The 17,971-nt window shown below is 42.8% G+C and overlaps 1 protein-coding gene across 3 annotated transcripts in view; it reads right to left on the bottom strand.

Moving 5' to 3' along the window:
• Window positions 1-17,971, bottom strand: part of Aqp9 (aquaporin 9) — a 78,660-nt gene that overhangs the window by 25,360 nt on the left and 35,329 nt on the right. For 2 of the 3 annotated variants that reach the window (XR_003851808.1, XM_029570621.1), the window contains exons 3-5: window positions 14,186-14,323; window positions 12,771-12,889; window positions 7,801-8,018 (exon numbers count right to left, since the gene is read on the bottom strand). Coding sequence is in view for 2 of the 3 variants with exons in the window: in XM_029570621.1 (XP_029426481.1) it covers window positions 7,801-8,018; window positions 12,771-12,889; window positions 14,186-14,323 (475 nt within the window). In the remaining variant the exon portion in view is untranslated. Of the gene's footprint in view, window positions 1-1,804; window positions 3,754-7,800; window positions 8,019-12,770; window positions 12,890-14,185; window positions 14,324-17,971 lie in introns of those variants that run through there. The other variant, XM_029570612.1, reaches the window with a different exon arrangement.

The following is a 17,971-nucleotide window of genomic DNA, read 5'->3' on the forward strand; positions in this document are numbered from 1 at the left end:
ATGTGTAGCATAAATTATAATTTATATCTTGAGGATTAAATTTTCAAAATTCATTTTTATCTTCACTTACTATATCCAATAGCTAAATACTGACCATGTTTGTTGCTGGTTAGAAAAGTGTTCTGAGCCAGGCATGGTGGCACATGCCTTTAGTTCCAGCATTCAGGAGGGAGCAGCAGGCAGATCTCTGTGAGTTTGAGGCCAGCCTGGTCTACATAACAAGTTCCAGGCCAGCTGGAGCTACAGGGAGACCTTATCTATAAGTAAGTTAATAATAATCCAGGACTGGCAAGAGGGTAAAGGTGCTTGCTGCAGAAGCCTGGTGACTTGAGTTTGATCCTCAGAATCCATTTAAGAAAGGTGGAAGGAGAGAACTGAAGTTGTCCTCTAAAGTATATATACACATACAAAATTTTCTTGACTATTTCAAGGCTGGGAAGAGTGCTTAGTTGATAAAGTGCTTGCTGTGGACCCGAGTTTGATCCCTACCACCCACGTAAAAAGTGACACACTTGTAATCCCAGTGCTGAAGAGGAAGACACCAGCAGATCTTAGCCTAACCCCCAAATCCCAGGTCTCAATGAGAGATCTTGTCTTGAAAAGTAAAACCAGTGGAATGGAAAGCACCTGGAAAGGTGGATAAGTGGTTGAGAGGACTGCTGTTTCAAAGTTCAGCTCCCAGCACCCATGTCAGGCTGCTCACAACTACCTGTAACTCTAGCTCTAGGGGATCCAGTGCCCTCTTCCATTTTCTGGGCACAGTGTTCTGAGTTCTTAACTGGTTGGGAAATCAGAAATTTTCTATTTTTGACATTAAAGATAAATGTTCCTAGGAAGTTCTTCAACTCACAAGGGGGTTGGGGGAGTGTTCCAACTATAATTCCTAAATGAGCTATATAAAAAGTAAGTTGTCAACTCTGTAGTGCCTTTTGATATGACAATTCAGTTTCATTTATATTGTCTTGGTGAAGAACCAATAAAGGGAAAGCTGCTTACTTGTAGAATGGGGGATAAGAAAGGCTTTGAGTGTAAGCACCTGGAATAGGGAGACTTTCTCCATTAAAAATATTCTTCCTGGAGTAGATTTCCAAAACTGCACATTTCCTCTTCATGATCCCCATCATTAATCATCAAGTAGTACTTAATGAGCACCTGCAAAAATCAACTTCTGGATTGCTTCTTGCTCTAAGAATTAAAATCCATTCTGACAATCTGTCTGTCCAGTTTAGATCTCTGCTCCTGGAAGAACTTGAATCCAGGCCACAGGGTTTCAAGGGCTCCAGATTTTCTCCTCACATTGCACTGGTCCAGGGTCTCCCAGCCTGGGCATTACTGACATGACTTCAGTACTGCTTGCTGTGGAGGGCTGTGACTGCAAGGTGGGATGCTTGGTGGCAGCATCTCTAGTCCTTAGCACTTTCTCCCATTCCCAGCTGTGACAACCTTCAGGTCTCCAGATGTTGCCAAATGCTCCCTTGAGTAGGGTGAGAGAGAGCAAAATTGCCACTGCTGAGAACCACCCTGTAATCACCTACAGAGAACCCAAAGCTCTTCGAGAGAATGCCCATCACCAAGAAACCCATTGTGACAACTAGGCGTGGCTTTCAAGGAAAGTTAGGCCCATGATTCAGTCCACGTTCTCCATTTTCGCTGCATGCTCAAAATCACCAGAGCGATTTGCACAGGACCAACTGGGCATTACTAGTTTCTAAAACTTCCATGGGATATTGAATTTCTGGAGAGTATAGACTCCGAGCTAAATATGTTTAGTAGTCATCAAATGAAAACAAAAGCAAAAATCAAACATGATAACAATCCCCCAAATTTTATTTCAAATAGAAAATATCCAGGTAGTTTCGGAGCACAAAAACAAACCCACATGTCCACAGATTGCACAACACAGGGCACCACAGACGTTTTCCATTTGCTTCTGTTGTTGCAAAGCACCAGGGAAACTTGTTGCCTCTAGGAATGCTGGGCTTTTAACAGTTGGACTGAAAGTACATCACTTGATGTGAAGCAATTCTCCTGGTACTTGCAACTCATGGAGGCTCCCTCTGGTTGAAAGTAATATCAGTGAGAGAACTTCCTGGGGAAGAGGCTGAGGAGGAGGAAGTTCCCCAAGTGTAATGTTCGCGGCTGGCAGGGAAGGAAGACTAGGACTCAGCAAGACCAACAGTGGCCGAGGAAGAAAAACCCTCTGATCATGTTGTCTGGCAGATGTAAGCTATCAATCAGACTGCTACCTCCACCCATCATCTGTGCCTCAGTAACAGTGAGAACACAGCAGAGATGTGGCTTCTTAAGATCTTATGCCCTAAGACCTAGAGGCATTATTTCTGTAAAATATACATACTCTGGAAGCTGCTGATCCCTTTGTTTCAGGTCAGTCAAAAAAGGATGGCAGCAACCCTTGGTCAGCTCTTAAGCTTCTGAGAGGCAGAGGGGGGCTTGAGGCCACATTTAACATCCCACAAAATAATGAGCCACTTGCTTAACTCATGTGAGATTTTTGTCTGAAAAATGGCCATTGTGGTATCTGCCTCACTCATAGAGTTGCTATGGGGATCTAGTTCAATAATGTGTGTGAAAGAGTTTAGTGAATGATAAAGCCTGATGAGGTAATACTTTCCGTCCTGGGACTTTTTCTGCTTTGAACAGCCTGCCAGGCCAGGCTCCACTGGCTTTCAGTTTGGGCTCCTAAGGCACGAGTGAGTGCAGACGTAGACTTGTCAAATGTCTGTCCTCAGGTGGGCCATTAGGAAAATACATTTGAGCTAAAAAGACAAGAGTGATACATTTTTCATGACTGAGGTTACAGTCATAGTTTAAGTTATTATATACTAAAAGACCTTGAAGTTAATTGGTCGCATCTAAAACGCAGAGGAGAGAGAGAGATTAAACTGATAAATGGTTTCCATTAAAAAATTTGCATTTGGTTTCCCAAATTTATCTTGTGTCCTGAGGTTTCCAGATACCACGGTGTCCTTGCTTTGTGCTCTCCAGGAGCCTTCTGAGGCTTACTGACTTGCTGTAGCCCTAGATTGGGAGATTATCAGTATTTATGCAAAGACAGTGACAGCTGCTCACATTAGCTAGAGTGTTAGCCCTTTACTCCGCAGTTCACTGATACTAACTGCAACCACTGCTTGGCCTTTCAGTTTAGGTATGAGTTGACTTTCAGAATATCGTAGTTGTAAATATGAAGACAAAGCTTTGGCTGATACTATTTCATACAAGTAATGAATATATCTGAGACCATCTAAGTCCACGGTCAAATTTCCAAGTACTTCGAGATCACCTGGGAGGAAGGATTCCCATCAAGGATGCAATGAACAGGTCAGGAAAGGTTCAGGGGACAATCAGTCAGTACTATTATGGGAAGGGATGACTGATGGGTAAGAGGTCAGTGTTTTCAAGCCTTCCAGTGAACGCTTTTATAACTGGTCATCCCAAATGTCGAGTGGAGAAAAACAGGTAGATTCCACCCCACTCTCATCAAAACACAGGAATATATATGGATACCGTCTTTCCTGAAGACAGAGCTAAACAAACGGCAAATAGAACTGTGCACATCACTACATGATGACACTGAGTTCATATTTCTCAGGCTTGTCCTCAGATGGCTCTTCCTTCTCATCAGGGTCAGGGTCTGAGTGATGCATTTGGATGAAAAGAATGTAGAGGAGGCCTCCGAGGGAAGCCCCAACCATAGGGCCCACGATAGGAATCCACCAGAAGTTATTTCCAACTCTGAAAGCAAGCAGGGAATCAGTGAGATGTCTCTCAGACACCCTGGTATTCCTATCTTCTTATTCACTAGGGATTCTTTCCTCCCATTCATAGCTCCTGTTAGTCCAGCAAGAGGTAAGGATAAGCACATTCATGCTAGCCTGGCAGAACCTGGAGTATAGCTGATATCAGGTGACCTATTCCAATACCCTATTAGCACCAGTGAATGATTCACTTTCCCTTTAGAAAATATGGTACCTGGGCTGGCAAGACGGCTCGGGGGGTAGAGGTGCTTGCCACCAGGCCTGATGACTTCAGATCAATCCCTGAGACCCACATGGAAGAGAGAATTAACTCTTGGAAGCTGTCCTCTGACCTCCACATGTATGAGTGGAACATGTGCTCCACCCCTCCCATATACACACAATAAATAAAATGTAATGGAATGAAAATATGAGTCCATGGATCCATAGTCAAGACTGGGGACCTCTGAAGAAGTTATTCAGTAATTGTCTTTCCTTTATCATGAAATAACAAAGCCTGGAGATTATGAGTGGAAAAGAGATGCTCAGAATATGGACAGATTCCTGGGAGTCCCTAGTTTATGAGGACCATCAAATAATAACTGAAAAAAATCTGTAGTATATATATGAATTAGCTACATAGTATAATTTCAATCAGTGCTTTTTTTGATGGCATAGCCCAAAGATGCCTCTGTAAGGTTTTTGTGCCACAATTCCCTCTTCTTTCCTAGGGTCAGCATACTCTGGTAAAGATACAGTTCAGGAAGACACCAAGTAGCTTTTCTAGGTGTCTGTTTTGGAGAAAATTTATTTAAATAATCCCATAGGAATGACTGTGATTGCTTAGAAAAAAAGTCTCAAAGCATAAAGTATACTATTCATTATATATACTTTGTATACAGATATATACATTTGAGAAAAACTAGTTTTGAAAATTAAGAAAAATGATAAAAAACAACAAATTAAAAATAATGCAGGGTAGGCAGAGGCTGTGAGGATTTCACCCTGCTCTGATTGGCTTCTGATACCCTAAACTGGACTACCACATGCACATCACATGTTGCTCAGTAATGAAGTCCTTGTTTAGTATGCACAAAGCTATGGGTTTGAGCCCCAGAGCTCTAAGAAACAAACAAAACCAACAATAAGAAAGAAAATAACACAGCACCCCCCCCAACCTTCCTGCCTGAAGTAATGGAGAGAACTTGGACTCCAGAATAATCCATGCCTGTTCTTTTCATGATTTTATGATTGATAAGCATAGAAGGTTCCCTTTTGTTTATAGCAGAAATTTTTGTCTGTTTCTTTGACATGGAGTCTTATTCTATAGTCCACAGTGGCCCGGAGCTCACTATGTACCTCAGGCTAGCCTCAAACATGTATGTACTGGGATTATAGCTCAGTTGCCATGCCTGGCTTGTTTGAAATTGTGATTAGAAAGGTCAATAAAGGAAATGAGCATAAAGCTAGAGCCCTGTCCTGGATCAGAGAAGACCCGAAGGATTAACCCCAGGGTAACCTAGAAGGTCTCTGGGGAGGTCACCGTCTCTGAGCTTTAGTTTATTTGGGCAAATGTCTTTCACCTGGAGTGTCTCAGGACTACTGTGTCTTCAGTTACCAACATAGGCTTGATGGGAGACTCAGCACACAGCCACCAGATGTCACTCTTACTGCGTGGGAGAGGAGGCTATGCCCTGTGCTCTCACAGCCTTTCCCACACCACCAAATCCAGATGGACCTTTCTCTGAGAGAAGCAGGTGAAGGGTGGCAGCTTCCTTGTTTGTCTTTAAAGATCTAGAAGCTGAAGGTAAGCGTGCCCAGTAAGGTCCCTGTGCTTACCTGAGTTGCTCTATCATTTCTTTTTGGGAGCAGATTAAGGTCTAAAATAACTGCAGGGCACACATCTTCGTGTCACTGGCTGAACTTTCTCTCTTTTACCTCAGGCCGGACACACTGTGGCAGGGGCAGGAGTCCTAAGTGGAGTGGCTCAGATGTGGTTACCTGCTATGCCCTGTCTCAGTTGTACAGTGCCAGAAGTGTGTGTGTGTGTGTGTGCACATATGCTCACACATGTACATACTCATATCTGCCTGCTATGCCCTGTCTCAGTTGTACACTGCCAGAAGTGTGTGTGTATGTGTGTGTGTGTGTGTGTGTGTGTGTGTGTGCACATATGCTCACACATGTACATACTCATATCTCTGCAAGCTCAAGTGTCATTTCTCAGGAGCTGTCCACCTTGTTTTTTGAAACAGCATCTCTCTCACTGGCCTGGAGCTTGCCGATTCTGCTAAGCTGACTGGCCAGCGAGCCCTAGAAATTACACCGGTCTCTGCCTCCTCAGCACCAGGATTAAAAGTGCACACCACCGCACCTGGCATTTTACATGGATTGTGGAGGAGTCAAACTCAGGTCCTTCGTGCTTGCAAAGCAAGTACTTTACTAACAGAGCCATTTCTCCAGCCCAGGACATACGCTTTTGATGATACACTGGAAGCATGCAAGTGAACCTTCCTAAATGGAGCTCTTCTGGTGCTGTAGCTGTGCTCATTCTAGAATAGTTTCTCCTAACATTAATGTTAACACTGAAGGCTTAGGAACTGTTCTAGGGCCTGTCCCCAGCACCATGCCTAGCAGTAGCCTTTGCTTCCAACCACTAGATGGCAGTAGAAATGCCTTCTCCACTTTATTGGCATAACAATCAAAAATGTCCCCAGCATTGTCAAATATCCTTGGGACAAAATGTTGAGCATTTCCCACCTCTTGTTGAGAACCACTGTTCTAGAAAATTCGCTGTACTGCCAATTCCTTTAGTAGAGGGAAAGTTGCTTGATTCTCTGTATCCATCAACTCTCCAAAGATGTCTGCCTTGTTCCCTTATTCAGTATCTTTTTATTGAGCTTCTCTATGGACTCCACTCTAAGCACTGTGGACACAGCAGGAGGAAAGCTGCCAAGGCCCTCCTGATGATTATACTCTTATGGTTCTCAAGGATGTCTGTGTAGTTACCCTGCATGGTGTCGGTTATTCCAAAAGCTTGTTCTTCACACTGTTGAAAAGCAACCCAAGCTCTCCTTTAAAACAAGTCATGAGGCAACCACTTGTCTTCCAGGCTGCCCAACTTGTCCCTTTTGCAAGATGTGCTATTATACTCTTGCTTCATTAAAAGCTTGCTTAACCTTTAAAAAACAAATAAAGACACGACATGCACCTGACTACATGCACAGTCGGTGTTTAGGAACATTCAAGTCCTTTGTTCTCACAGCAGACATTAAACTGGAATTTGCTCACACATGTTTTTCCTACTTCTCTTCTTCCAGTCTAGCATCCTGTTTGAGCATGGGGATGGAGCTCTGTGGCTCTGTGAGGAGAAAGTAGGATGGAGAAACAGGGTAGTCTGGTCTAGGAGACTTGAACCAAGAGCCGACAAACGGAAGGAGACGGCATGGGGTCATGGGATCTCCATGTGGTGAGCACAACTCTATCAGTCCTGCTGGGAATTTCTTACTCATATCTCAAGACCTAATGCAACTCTGTGTCTTCAGTCCTGTCTTTCCCAACTTCCTTGGTAGAGTTAGTCATTCTCTTTTCTGAATTCCCTCAATACTCTTAAGGGCTGACAGGGCACTTCTGTTGCTCAGAGCCAGTGTTTGGACTGGTTTCGAAACTTCTTTCTCTATCACAATGACTTCAACACACCTAGCTCCCAATAAGAGCTCTGTTAACTGAATGAAGGACTCCAGAGACATAGAAGATGCCAATTCTAGGCTCAAACTAGTAACAAAGTCAATCTGTAGACAAGTCATGTGATGCTTACACAAAGTCATACCAGCTGAGGGATTATTAGATGGGTCATGTCTTTCTTTCTCCCCCAGCCCCACACCTGCCACAAGACCCTAGTAGAGTATCCCACACATTAAACTAGAGCATGTGTCAACCTCTGCTCTCTGGTCTGCACCGTCTTGTGTCTCCAAGCCAAAGCTCGGCCCTCCTTGTTGAAGAGCGGCCTCAATCTTTTTCTTTCTTCCCCACCATTGTTACTTACGTAAAGACTTCAAATCCCCATCCTGCCAGAGCAGTGAAGAGTCTGGGGCTAAGGTCTCGAGCTGGGTTCATGGCACAGCCAGTGTTGAATCCCAGAGAAGAAGAAAGGACAATGATCAGGAGGCCAATGACAACAGGCTCTAGGCCTTTGGGGACCCCCATGTTTCTGGAGTCAAAAATGGCAAAGACAATCAGAAGGAGGAACATGGTAGATACCACCTGGAGAGGGAGAAAATGTTCATGAGTTCAGTCTGAGTTTTGCCCACTTGCTCACTCCAAGTCATCCCTTCTATTAAGACATGAAATTATTAACAATGAGCATAATGGATGACCACACGACTCTTCTTTCCACAGACATCCTAGAGGTAGATGCAAACGAAAGTTCCCTCTGCAGATTAAGGACCTCCCAAGGTCACACACATGGTTTAGAGCCAGAGCATTCAGCTCCAGAGACTCGTACCTCAGCTACCACACTATGTTGCTAAGCTGCTAATCAGTGACACAGAAAGGTAAACTGCAGGATGGGAAAGTGAAGGACTGGTTCACACTGGTGAGAAGGATGACAGGCAAGACAGCGACAGACGAATGTTGAAAGGAAACGGACAGAAAATGACTAAGTGGAAAACCAGATTGATGAAATGACAGGGAGATCTGGTTTGTAACAAAAGAAATGCAAACAATACTAAAGTTCGGGAAGAAGGCCAGCTCTTCCAAGGTTTTCTATGGAACTTCACACACGTCATTCTTTTGAAAGGAAGTTTTCAATAACTCATCAACATGCAGTTAAAAACCCAAGTTTACACACACGATTTGATGTTGTTGAATATTTGATACTCATATTATGGAAGTAATCTAAAACATAGAAAATTATTTTTAAAAGCATACATCCACTCAAACATTATTACAGTGCTGAAAATTGGAATACACTTAAGTAGACATTAATAAGGAAAGAGGTAAATATTATGGAATATATATAGTAGATTATACATAAACTGTAGATTGTTCCACAATCTACTATAGAGACATTAAAATCTATAAATAAGGCCAACAAGATGGTTCATCAGGTAAGAGTGCTTATAGCCAAGCCTGAAGACTTGAGTTTGATCCCTGGAACCCACATTATGGAAGGAGAGACCCAACTCTCAAAAGTTGTCCTCTGGCATGCACACACAAATAAATGTTAAAAGAATTTTAAAGAACTATGAACACAAACACTATATGATAGTATTTTAAAAATTCTATGACATTAAGTGAAAAAATAAAAATTGCACGTATACTTTTTATTTAAAAACACACACATAAAAGAAAAATTATAAGTAACTATACAAAAATGTCCACAGGCACCCTGAAGCAGTGGGGTTCTTCTGCTCACTCCATCTTCTAGACTTTCTAAACAATTATTTTACTTTAAAACCTAAATGACAGCTATGAGTTATTGAATACCCTTGGCCCTTCACATGAACGACCTGTTTTCACTTCTTGAAGATCACACCATGTCTGCCTCACTCATCGTCAATCATGTCTTTATCTCACTGAAAGGCCATTACCTATGACTCCTGTGAGGTAAATCCTCTAATTCTCAGTTTACAGATGGGCAAATTTGTGTAGAAAGAGGTTAAGGTACTTGCTCAAGGGCATGTAGAAGAATCAAGATGGGAACCAGGCAGATGATTTAGAGTCTAATCTCTCTTCTCCATTTCATCAGCTTTCCAAAACAGTTATATTAAAAAGAATTTGTATTTTAATGGTCTCCAAAGAGCGCCTGTGTCTAGAAAGCCTTTCTTGTCTCTTAATCAGTGGAATCTCTGGGCTGCCTTGTACTTCAACTGGATTTATCCCCACTCTTGTCACCTTGAAAAAGAATGAGCTGTTTGCTTATCAGGTTGATCATCTGACCCTGAAGTTGAAGAAAGAACAGGCTGAAGCTATATGTGCCTGACAAATATTTATTAGCCAGATAAATGATCTCTAGTTAACCAGATTATGAAATATGCTTGAATGATAAGGCTTGACAACTAATACTCTTGAAACACAGCAGCCTGAAAATATAGTCAGGGTGGTCAACGGTTCTCTTGGGTATTGACTGACTGATAATTGACACTTCTCTGAACTTCTAAAGCCACAGGAATGCCGAGCACTTTTAGGCACTGCCAGCAGCCAGAACAACGGGGTTTTCTAATATTTGTTTTCTCTACTTAGCCATGTATAGTAACTGGCTTAAAAGCTATAATCCCTGGAGGAAGTGGCAACTCACTTTGAGATAGGGACACAGTGAAGAAAGTTTAAGTGATGGTATGTGGATCCACACCAGTCAAGATATGGCTACCCTCCAGGGCAGGCAGCTCTCTGCCGACCAGGTACCGAGCAATTCTTCTTTGGCCAAGACCCATAGTGACACATCTTAAGGATAGGTATTGGAAGAATATTTGAAATTCTACATGATTCTATCAGAATAAAGAGAAGGGAGTACAGAGGGAAGAAGAGCTGGCCTAGGGCAGAAACATTACTTTTGTTGGCTGCCCACTATATAAAGGGATCTAGTATGTATACTAGCTATTATTGATGCTGTTTATCAGAAGGAAAAACCAAGGCTTTAGAAGGCTCTGCCTTTCTTGCACAAGGACAAACATGTAATCATGGTCAGGGCTGGAACTGAGTGCTTCCAGCACAGTGCTGAATTCCCAGGGAGGCTTGTGCTATGATTTTGCCCTTAGGGTGGCCATATGTCAGGGATGCCTCTGGGACCAGTGAACTTCCTGGAGTGGAAAGGAGGTGAGGTCACTGTGGGAAGGAGGAGAGAGTCACTCCAGGATTCAGTGGAGGGGGACTATTTCTGGCACCAAAGTTCCACTTTGCTCTCAGAGTCTCAGAATAGTCAGGGAATATGAGACACTGGATATGAATAACAAGAAACAAGGAAAACATTCCTTTTTAGTGCAAACAACAGCTCAGAACATCAGCATTCTTTCTCTCTTGCTTCTAGTGGGAAGGGTCCCCATCACAGGCGAGATCTCTAGATGTCCTTCAACAGCTGTGCTCTGTTCTGATCTTCATTTGACACAATGGAATGGCAAATCAGATCCTCAAGAAACCTGCAGCTCTTAGCCATCCCCAAAGTCTATTCTGAGGGTCCCCAAATGCCTTGCTGACTCTGCAAATGCACAGCTAATTGCTCCAGGCTTTTAAGGGCACTGGAGGCTTAATAATTCTTGTTATTCTTGGGCATCCTGACCTGGCTGTGGCAAAAGAATCCTAGTGCTTTGAAGCGAGAGAGAATAATCTTGTCCATCTCAGTCTCTGAAGAGATGCTGATGTCAGAGATGGAAGCCCTGCCCATATCTTCAGCAATTTATTCCCTCTCTCTACAGTCTTCTCTCCACCAACTGTTTCTGTATTGCTGTCCTAAATCTATCATCTGTCTATCATCTATCTATCTATCTATCTATCTATCTATCTATCTATCTATCTATCTATCTATCTATCTATCTACCTATCTATCTATCTATCTATCTATCTATCATCTATTATCTGTCTATCTATTTTTGAGACTGGGTCTCACTACGTAGTTTTGACTGGCCTGGAACTCTCTACAGACCAGGTGGGCCTCAAACTTATGGAGGCCTACCTGCCTCTGCCTTCTGAGTGCTGGGATTAAATGCTTGAGCCACAGCACCTTGCTAACTTTTTTTTTCTTGCAAGGATTACAGGTACACTCTACCATGTCTGGTGGTAATTTTGTTATTTTATTCTTTTCATCAGCTACATTCCAAATTTCTTGACAAATACTGTTTATGATATATCTTTCCCATATTATTTGTCATCCTTATGACAAACTTGATGAAGGCTAATATTTATCTCCATGGTACAAGTGAAAAGCTTAAGAAAATTTTACCAATTTGCTGAAGTCACTAGAGACTTAGGATGGGAATGTTGTTTCAGTTCGAGTATTCAGACTGGAGCTTGGAACCGTGTAGCCCACATTCAGTTGCATGTCCTTTAAGCTCCTGACATGGGTCTGAGTTCATGGTGAGTGATCAATAGACACTTGATGCCCATTTGATTTGCTGATCAAAGCAGCATAAGGAGTGGTGAGGACATGTGGCTCTTACCATAGACCAAATGCCTGGGCATCAGAAGCTAGTTTCTTTGTTTGTTGGTTTGCTTGGTTTTGGTTTTTAAATTTTAGTAATCTTTTGATACAGAGTCTCACTGTGCAATCCTGCTTGGCCTGGAATTTGCTATGTGGACCATGATGGCCTGAAACTCATGGTGATCCTCCTGCCTCTGTCTCCCAAATGCTGGGATTACAAGTGTGTGCCATCATACCCAGCAGAAGCTACTTAGATACCAACAGAGCTGAGAAATGTGTAGGTACCTTGAGAGTTCAGATGAACCTAGAGCTCCTGGTGAGACAGCACGACTCATGACCCCCCAGGCTCACCCATCATATTATATGGTCCTTGGATAAAGACAGAAATGTCTTGTAGCTATCACACTTGGACCATGAGTATAAAAGAGACAATAAACGTGAAGCCAACCTCATTTACCTATAATCTAGTCAGCCATTTTTTTGAGGGACCTTAACTAATATAAAACAAGTGTATGGAATTGGGCATGGTGGCATATGCCTTTAATCTTAGCACTCAGGAGGCAGTGGCAGGCAGATCTCTGTGACTTCAAGGCCAGCCTGGTCTACATAGCAAGTTTGAGGCCAGCTGGGGCTACGGGGAGACCCTGTCTCAAAAAGACTGAAAAAAATTGATAAAACAAGTATAAGTGTTGAAGAGAAAGCAGTGTTATCAATATCTTCAATGGCAAATACTTTTTGAAGAAGTTCAGGTTATAGAAGGAACCTCCAATTCTAGAAACAAAACCCTTCCTTTTTGATAGCCCTATATTGCTCTAATTTATCCCACTCTTTCCAATTATATTTTTTCACCAAAGTTAGGTATTTGTTGACTCTCCACTTACTTGGTCTGCAAATGCATTCAGCAGGGATATGCGCGGATCTGGGTATGTTGCAAAGATGAATGCTGTTGCATTTTCTCCCACAATGATCAATTTTCCACCAGCAAAGGCCATGAATGCATCTATGGAAGACAGGGCTCTGGGGCATCAGTGTTTTCTGGAAAGGGTTGACAGAGGCTGTTCTATTTAGCTTTGACCTTCAACTTGACACAGCCTAGAGTCACCTGAGTGGTTCCTTTCTAAAGCCTATTTCCTTAAGGTCTGGTTTATCAAGGTCTTCATTTTGCCAGTCAGTGCGCAGTCAGAGTGCATCCTTGTGACAGAGAAGAGAATGCAAGGAACCACTTTAACTGTTTAGTCCAAGATTTGTTAGCTTGAAGAGCTTTGGGAATCATTGAAGACAAGTGCCTCCAGAGAAGGAAGTTAGAATCTATGTGGTCAGATGACTTACTATTTATTCATGTTTTTAAAAAATAATTTATTGGGAATTTCATACATGCATATAAGGTGTTCTGATCAAATCCATGCCCACTCCCTCCCCTCCAACTCCTCCCATATCTCCCCATCACTTTTTTCTGATAACTTCACGTGCTCTTTCTTTTTCATTTTTTTTAAATGGGGCTTTTTGCTACTCTAACATTCCCCCCTCTGAAGAGGTAATCCTAAAAATTTTTAAGGGTTTTATAAGAGCTCCCAAATATTTTTGACATTTTTGGCCTTTGGAACAGAGTATGTTGCTAAGAGGTCCGAGGACATTTTGATTTCTAGCCAAGAAACTGGCTAACTATTATTTATTTATTATTAAGGATGTCCTTCAGTTTCTCTTCATCCTGCCTCCACCTCCCAGGTACTGGGATCATAGGCATACACCACCATTCCTGATTCCCAGATGAGTTAGTTAAACCACAGAGCTACTTATTTTCATGACCAGAACTCAATTCTGGATTTGTGATCACCACGACCACATTTTCCTTTGGAGTACTGCAAAACAGATGCTCTGGCTATTTTTACAAAGGGGTAGAGGCTCCCATCTAGTCTGTTCTCTGCTGTGCTTCTTCCTTCAAGACATTTTCCCAAGTTCCTACTCTTACTTAGGGGGCCACAGCTTTTGCTACAGGCAGTACCTCTTTTCTCAACCAAATCAGAGAAAAGCAGTGAGATGCACTGGCCTATCTTATGTTCATACTGTAATGCAAACTAGAGCTAAGATGGGCTTGGAAAGACTGTGCCCCTACCCACCTACGACATCACTGTTTTCATTAAGAGAATCCATAAAGTGGTCCAGTTGATAACATTGGCTTCCCTGTCAGAATGCTTCCTGTTCTTGAGCTGCCTCACCACTTTCTGCTAAAAAATTCAAGCTTTTAAATGATACCCATCCAGCCCTCCAAACCCTTGGACTCAGGGTCAGTACTTACCATAGTAAATGCCAAATAGGGCTGCGGCTCCCAGAAAGGCTCCCAAAAACTGGGCTCCCACATAAAATGGGAATTTGGACCATTCCATCCTTCCAAAGAGACACATTGCAAAAGTCACAGCTGGATTGATGTGGCCTCCTGCAAGGAAGAGGAGATGATCCTGGTAGTTAGAGGCTGGGTTGGAGAACTCTCATGAAGGGGACTGTGTCTAGAGACCTCGGGCAGAATTCAGTCTTCATGTAGAGGGTGTGTGTGTGTGTGTGTGTGTGTGTGTGTGTGTGTCAGAGAGACAGAATGACATAAAGAGACAGAGAAGAGAATGACAAAGAGAGAAAAACAGAGAGACAGAGACAGAGAGGAGTATTGGGGAGTAAGGGAGGGTTAATAATACCACAGCATCATTAAACACAGTTTAGAATATTGATCTACATGAAAGGAACTCAAGACATAAAAACCTGGTGTGCTCAAGTAGCTCCTTTTTAAAAAGTATTTTATTTATTATTATTTTTATTTTATGTGTAAGTGTTTATTGCCTACACATAGATAAGTGCACCCGTGTTGTGCAGTGCCCACAGAGAGCAGAAGAGACTGTCGGATCCCCTGGAACTGGTGTTATGGACAGTTGTTAGCTGCCATGTGGGTGCTGGGATTTGAACTCAGGTCTTCTGTAAGAACAGTCAGTGTTCTTAACTGCTGAGCCATCTATCTCTCCAGCCCCCAAGTAGCTCAGTTTTTAAAAATGGAATTTTATCTATCCAATAAGGACAACTCTAGTAGATTGATGTAAACTGTTAATATGAATAAATTTTAAGGCAATTGAGGTTTAAAGCTCTATCTAACAATTCCTCAGCCCATGCCCAGAGGCTATAAAGACATTCCTTAGCATTGGGCTGTTTCTAAAAGGAATGCTGCCCTGGTGTGCGTCCCCTGCCTGTCCTGGGGCCAGGAGATCTTGGGCAACTGCCTTGTCTGAGATCTTTCTCTGTCCTGCATAAACAATGCATTTTTCTCACACAGAAATATGACAATACCTTCCTCAACCCCACCCAAACTATAGCTATCGAAATTAGCTTCCTGATTCTGAGCTATTCGTAAGGTCAGATGGATAGTTTACTTTGTGGAAGGTCACTAACATCCCTACCTGCCTTTGAACTTAAAGGGACATTTACTGAGTGTTTGGCCATATGTTCCTCTTAAGAACCTGATGCAATGCGTACTACTTCAGTTAACTAAAGAGGAAACTGAGGCACAGAGGAAGCTACATGGTCAGCAAGCTGTAAAACCAAAATTCAAATCCAAGTTTATCTGAATTCGAGAGCCAGGTTCTCTTAAGTCACTAACTAACAGACCTTCATCTCCTTCAGTAGTTTATGAATGCTTTTTTTTTTTACCTTGAAAAACATGCGCACGCGCGCACACACACACACACACAGAGACAGAGATAGAGACACAGAGATACAGAGACACACAGAGAGAGCCAACAATCATTTCTGAGCATACAGATTCATTTCTTGTAGAAGGCAGATCAAATTCATTGTCAGGGTAACACTGTGACTACATTGAAATGTAGACTTTCAGGTTAGATATAAACAACTGAGATAGTGATGGTGATTCTGATGATGATGATCCTGGTCAGAGACCCTCCTCAGAGCCAGCAGTCCAAGCCCCCATGGAGCAAACCACACTTTTTCTGAGGCTCCAATCCAAGACTTTCGGTGGATGTGGTTGCAAACCTACCAGGGTCTTTTCTGCGATTGCCTCTGCCACTCAACTCAGGTCAATATGAGTAAGAAAATGCTCACATGTCAAAGTCAGGTACCTCCTGAAACCTTACAAACATGTCAACACTGAGGTCTTACTTCTAAATCTAAGTCTCAATTCTGGAGGCTGTGGGAGAAATCAGCTTAGTAGGAAGGCTGGAAAACATGAGTTTGAACAAACACACAGGATGAGGGGGAATTCCTGGAGTTAGTCCCCTTTCCTCTTCTCCCTCTCCTACGGGTAGTATCTGTGATCTAACATCTGCCACCTAGCCAACCTGGAGGCACTCATTGTAAAGAGATGATGGGGAGCTTGGTCTCACACAGTGCTAGGCACTTACTACAGATTTTACACAAGACAGTTGATGAAACAGAGACTTCTCTAGACAATGCAAGCTACAGAGGTCTGCGAAGGAAAGTGTTTGGGAGCCAGAGGTGGATCTGGGAGGATACTCTGAAAAGCAATGAGAAGGGTCCCAGGGGTGACAGAAGGAGACAGGAAGAGGAACCAGTGGCACCTTGTCTCCTTTGGCTGGAATCCAAAGGGCTGCTAGAACTTTCTCCCTGCAGATTTGAGTGGCCACCCTGATTTACCACAAAGTCAGAGCACTGGAGTAGAAAGAGCATGGGCATTGGGGTCAGAGAGTCCTGCCCTCCAATACTGGCTCTGCCAAGGTTGTTTTAATGACCAAATTATTCTCATAAAGAGTCTCTTCCCCCTCCCTCAAGGGAGGGGCAGCTGGATCTCAGGGAGGCTAAGATACCCATCTTGAGCAAAGTGAACCCTTTTGAGATTCTGTTCTAGGTAGCTCCCCTCTTCCTCAAAGCCCATACACAATTCTGTGATAAAGACAGCCTATATTTCTCTTGTCATTAATAGCAAGGCTGTTTTGCTTTTTCAGTGAATTACTTTGTTTAAAAATGCTACATCAAAAATAGTTTCCACTAAGGGTCAATGAGATAGCTCATAGAGTAAAGGTGCCTACCACCAAGTTTGATGACCTGAGTTCAATCCCCGGGGACCCATATGGTAGAAGGAGAGAGCTAACTCCTGCAAGTCCCCTGGCCTTCTCAAGTACACCATGATATGAAAACATTTGCATATACACACATGCACAAAAACAAATAAAATATAATTAAAAAAAATCACTGCCAAGAAGCCTACATGTTTTGTACAGAATGCTACATACTTAGTTGTGGTGAGCTCTGATTTGTTATTGGCACATTCACAAGGGAGCAAGATGCTGTAACTTCTTCATAGCAAAGTAATGTTTTATAGTTAAAAACCAAGGGTTAAGTCAGATATAGTGGAGCACACCTTTAGACCTGCACTCAGGAGGCAGAGGCAGGTGTGAGATCAAGGCCAGCCTTGTCTACAGTCTACATAGCAAGTTCCAGATCAGCTGTGACTAAAGGGAGACCCTGTCTCAAAAAGACAAAAAAAGAAGAAAGCAAGGTATAATATATAATGACACACACCTTTAATCCCAGCATTCAGGAGGCAGAGCAGGCAGATCCCTGTGAGTTCCAGGCCAGCCAAGGCCATATAGTGAGACTCTGTCTTGAAAGAAAGAGAAAGAAAAAGAAAGAAAAAGAAAGAAAGAAAGGAGGGAGGGAAGGAGGGGGGGAAGGAGGGAGGGAGGGAAGGAGGGAGGGAGGGAGGTCACTGACCTCACCTGTCTGTGACCACACAATAGGATCACATTTATATTCATGCCCAACACACATTGGCTGTTTTTGGAATCCTCAAAGAATTGGGTTGGTGAGATGGCTCAGTGATTAAGAGCACTGACTGCTCTTGCAGAGGACCCATCTTGCAGAGGTTCAGTTCCCAGTACCCACATGGTGACCAACAACTGACTGTAACTCCAGTTCCAGGGGATCCGACAACCTCTTCTGACCTCCACAGGCATTGCATGACACAGGTGCACTTACATAAATGCAGGCAATACACTCATACACATACAATTAAAAAAAAAATAAAGTAGTTTTTTAAAGAGGACTTTCCCTGTCTCAAAAAGACCAA

This window comes from Nannospalax galili, unplaced genomic scaffold (assembly GCF_000622305.1).
Source record: "Nannospalax galili isolate Female #2095 unplaced genomic scaffold, S.galili_v1.0 scaffold611, whole genome shotgun sequence".
Taxonomy (NCBI): domain Eukaryota; kingdom Metazoa; phylum Chordata; class Mammalia; order Rodentia; family Spalacidae; genus Nannospalax; species Nannospalax galili.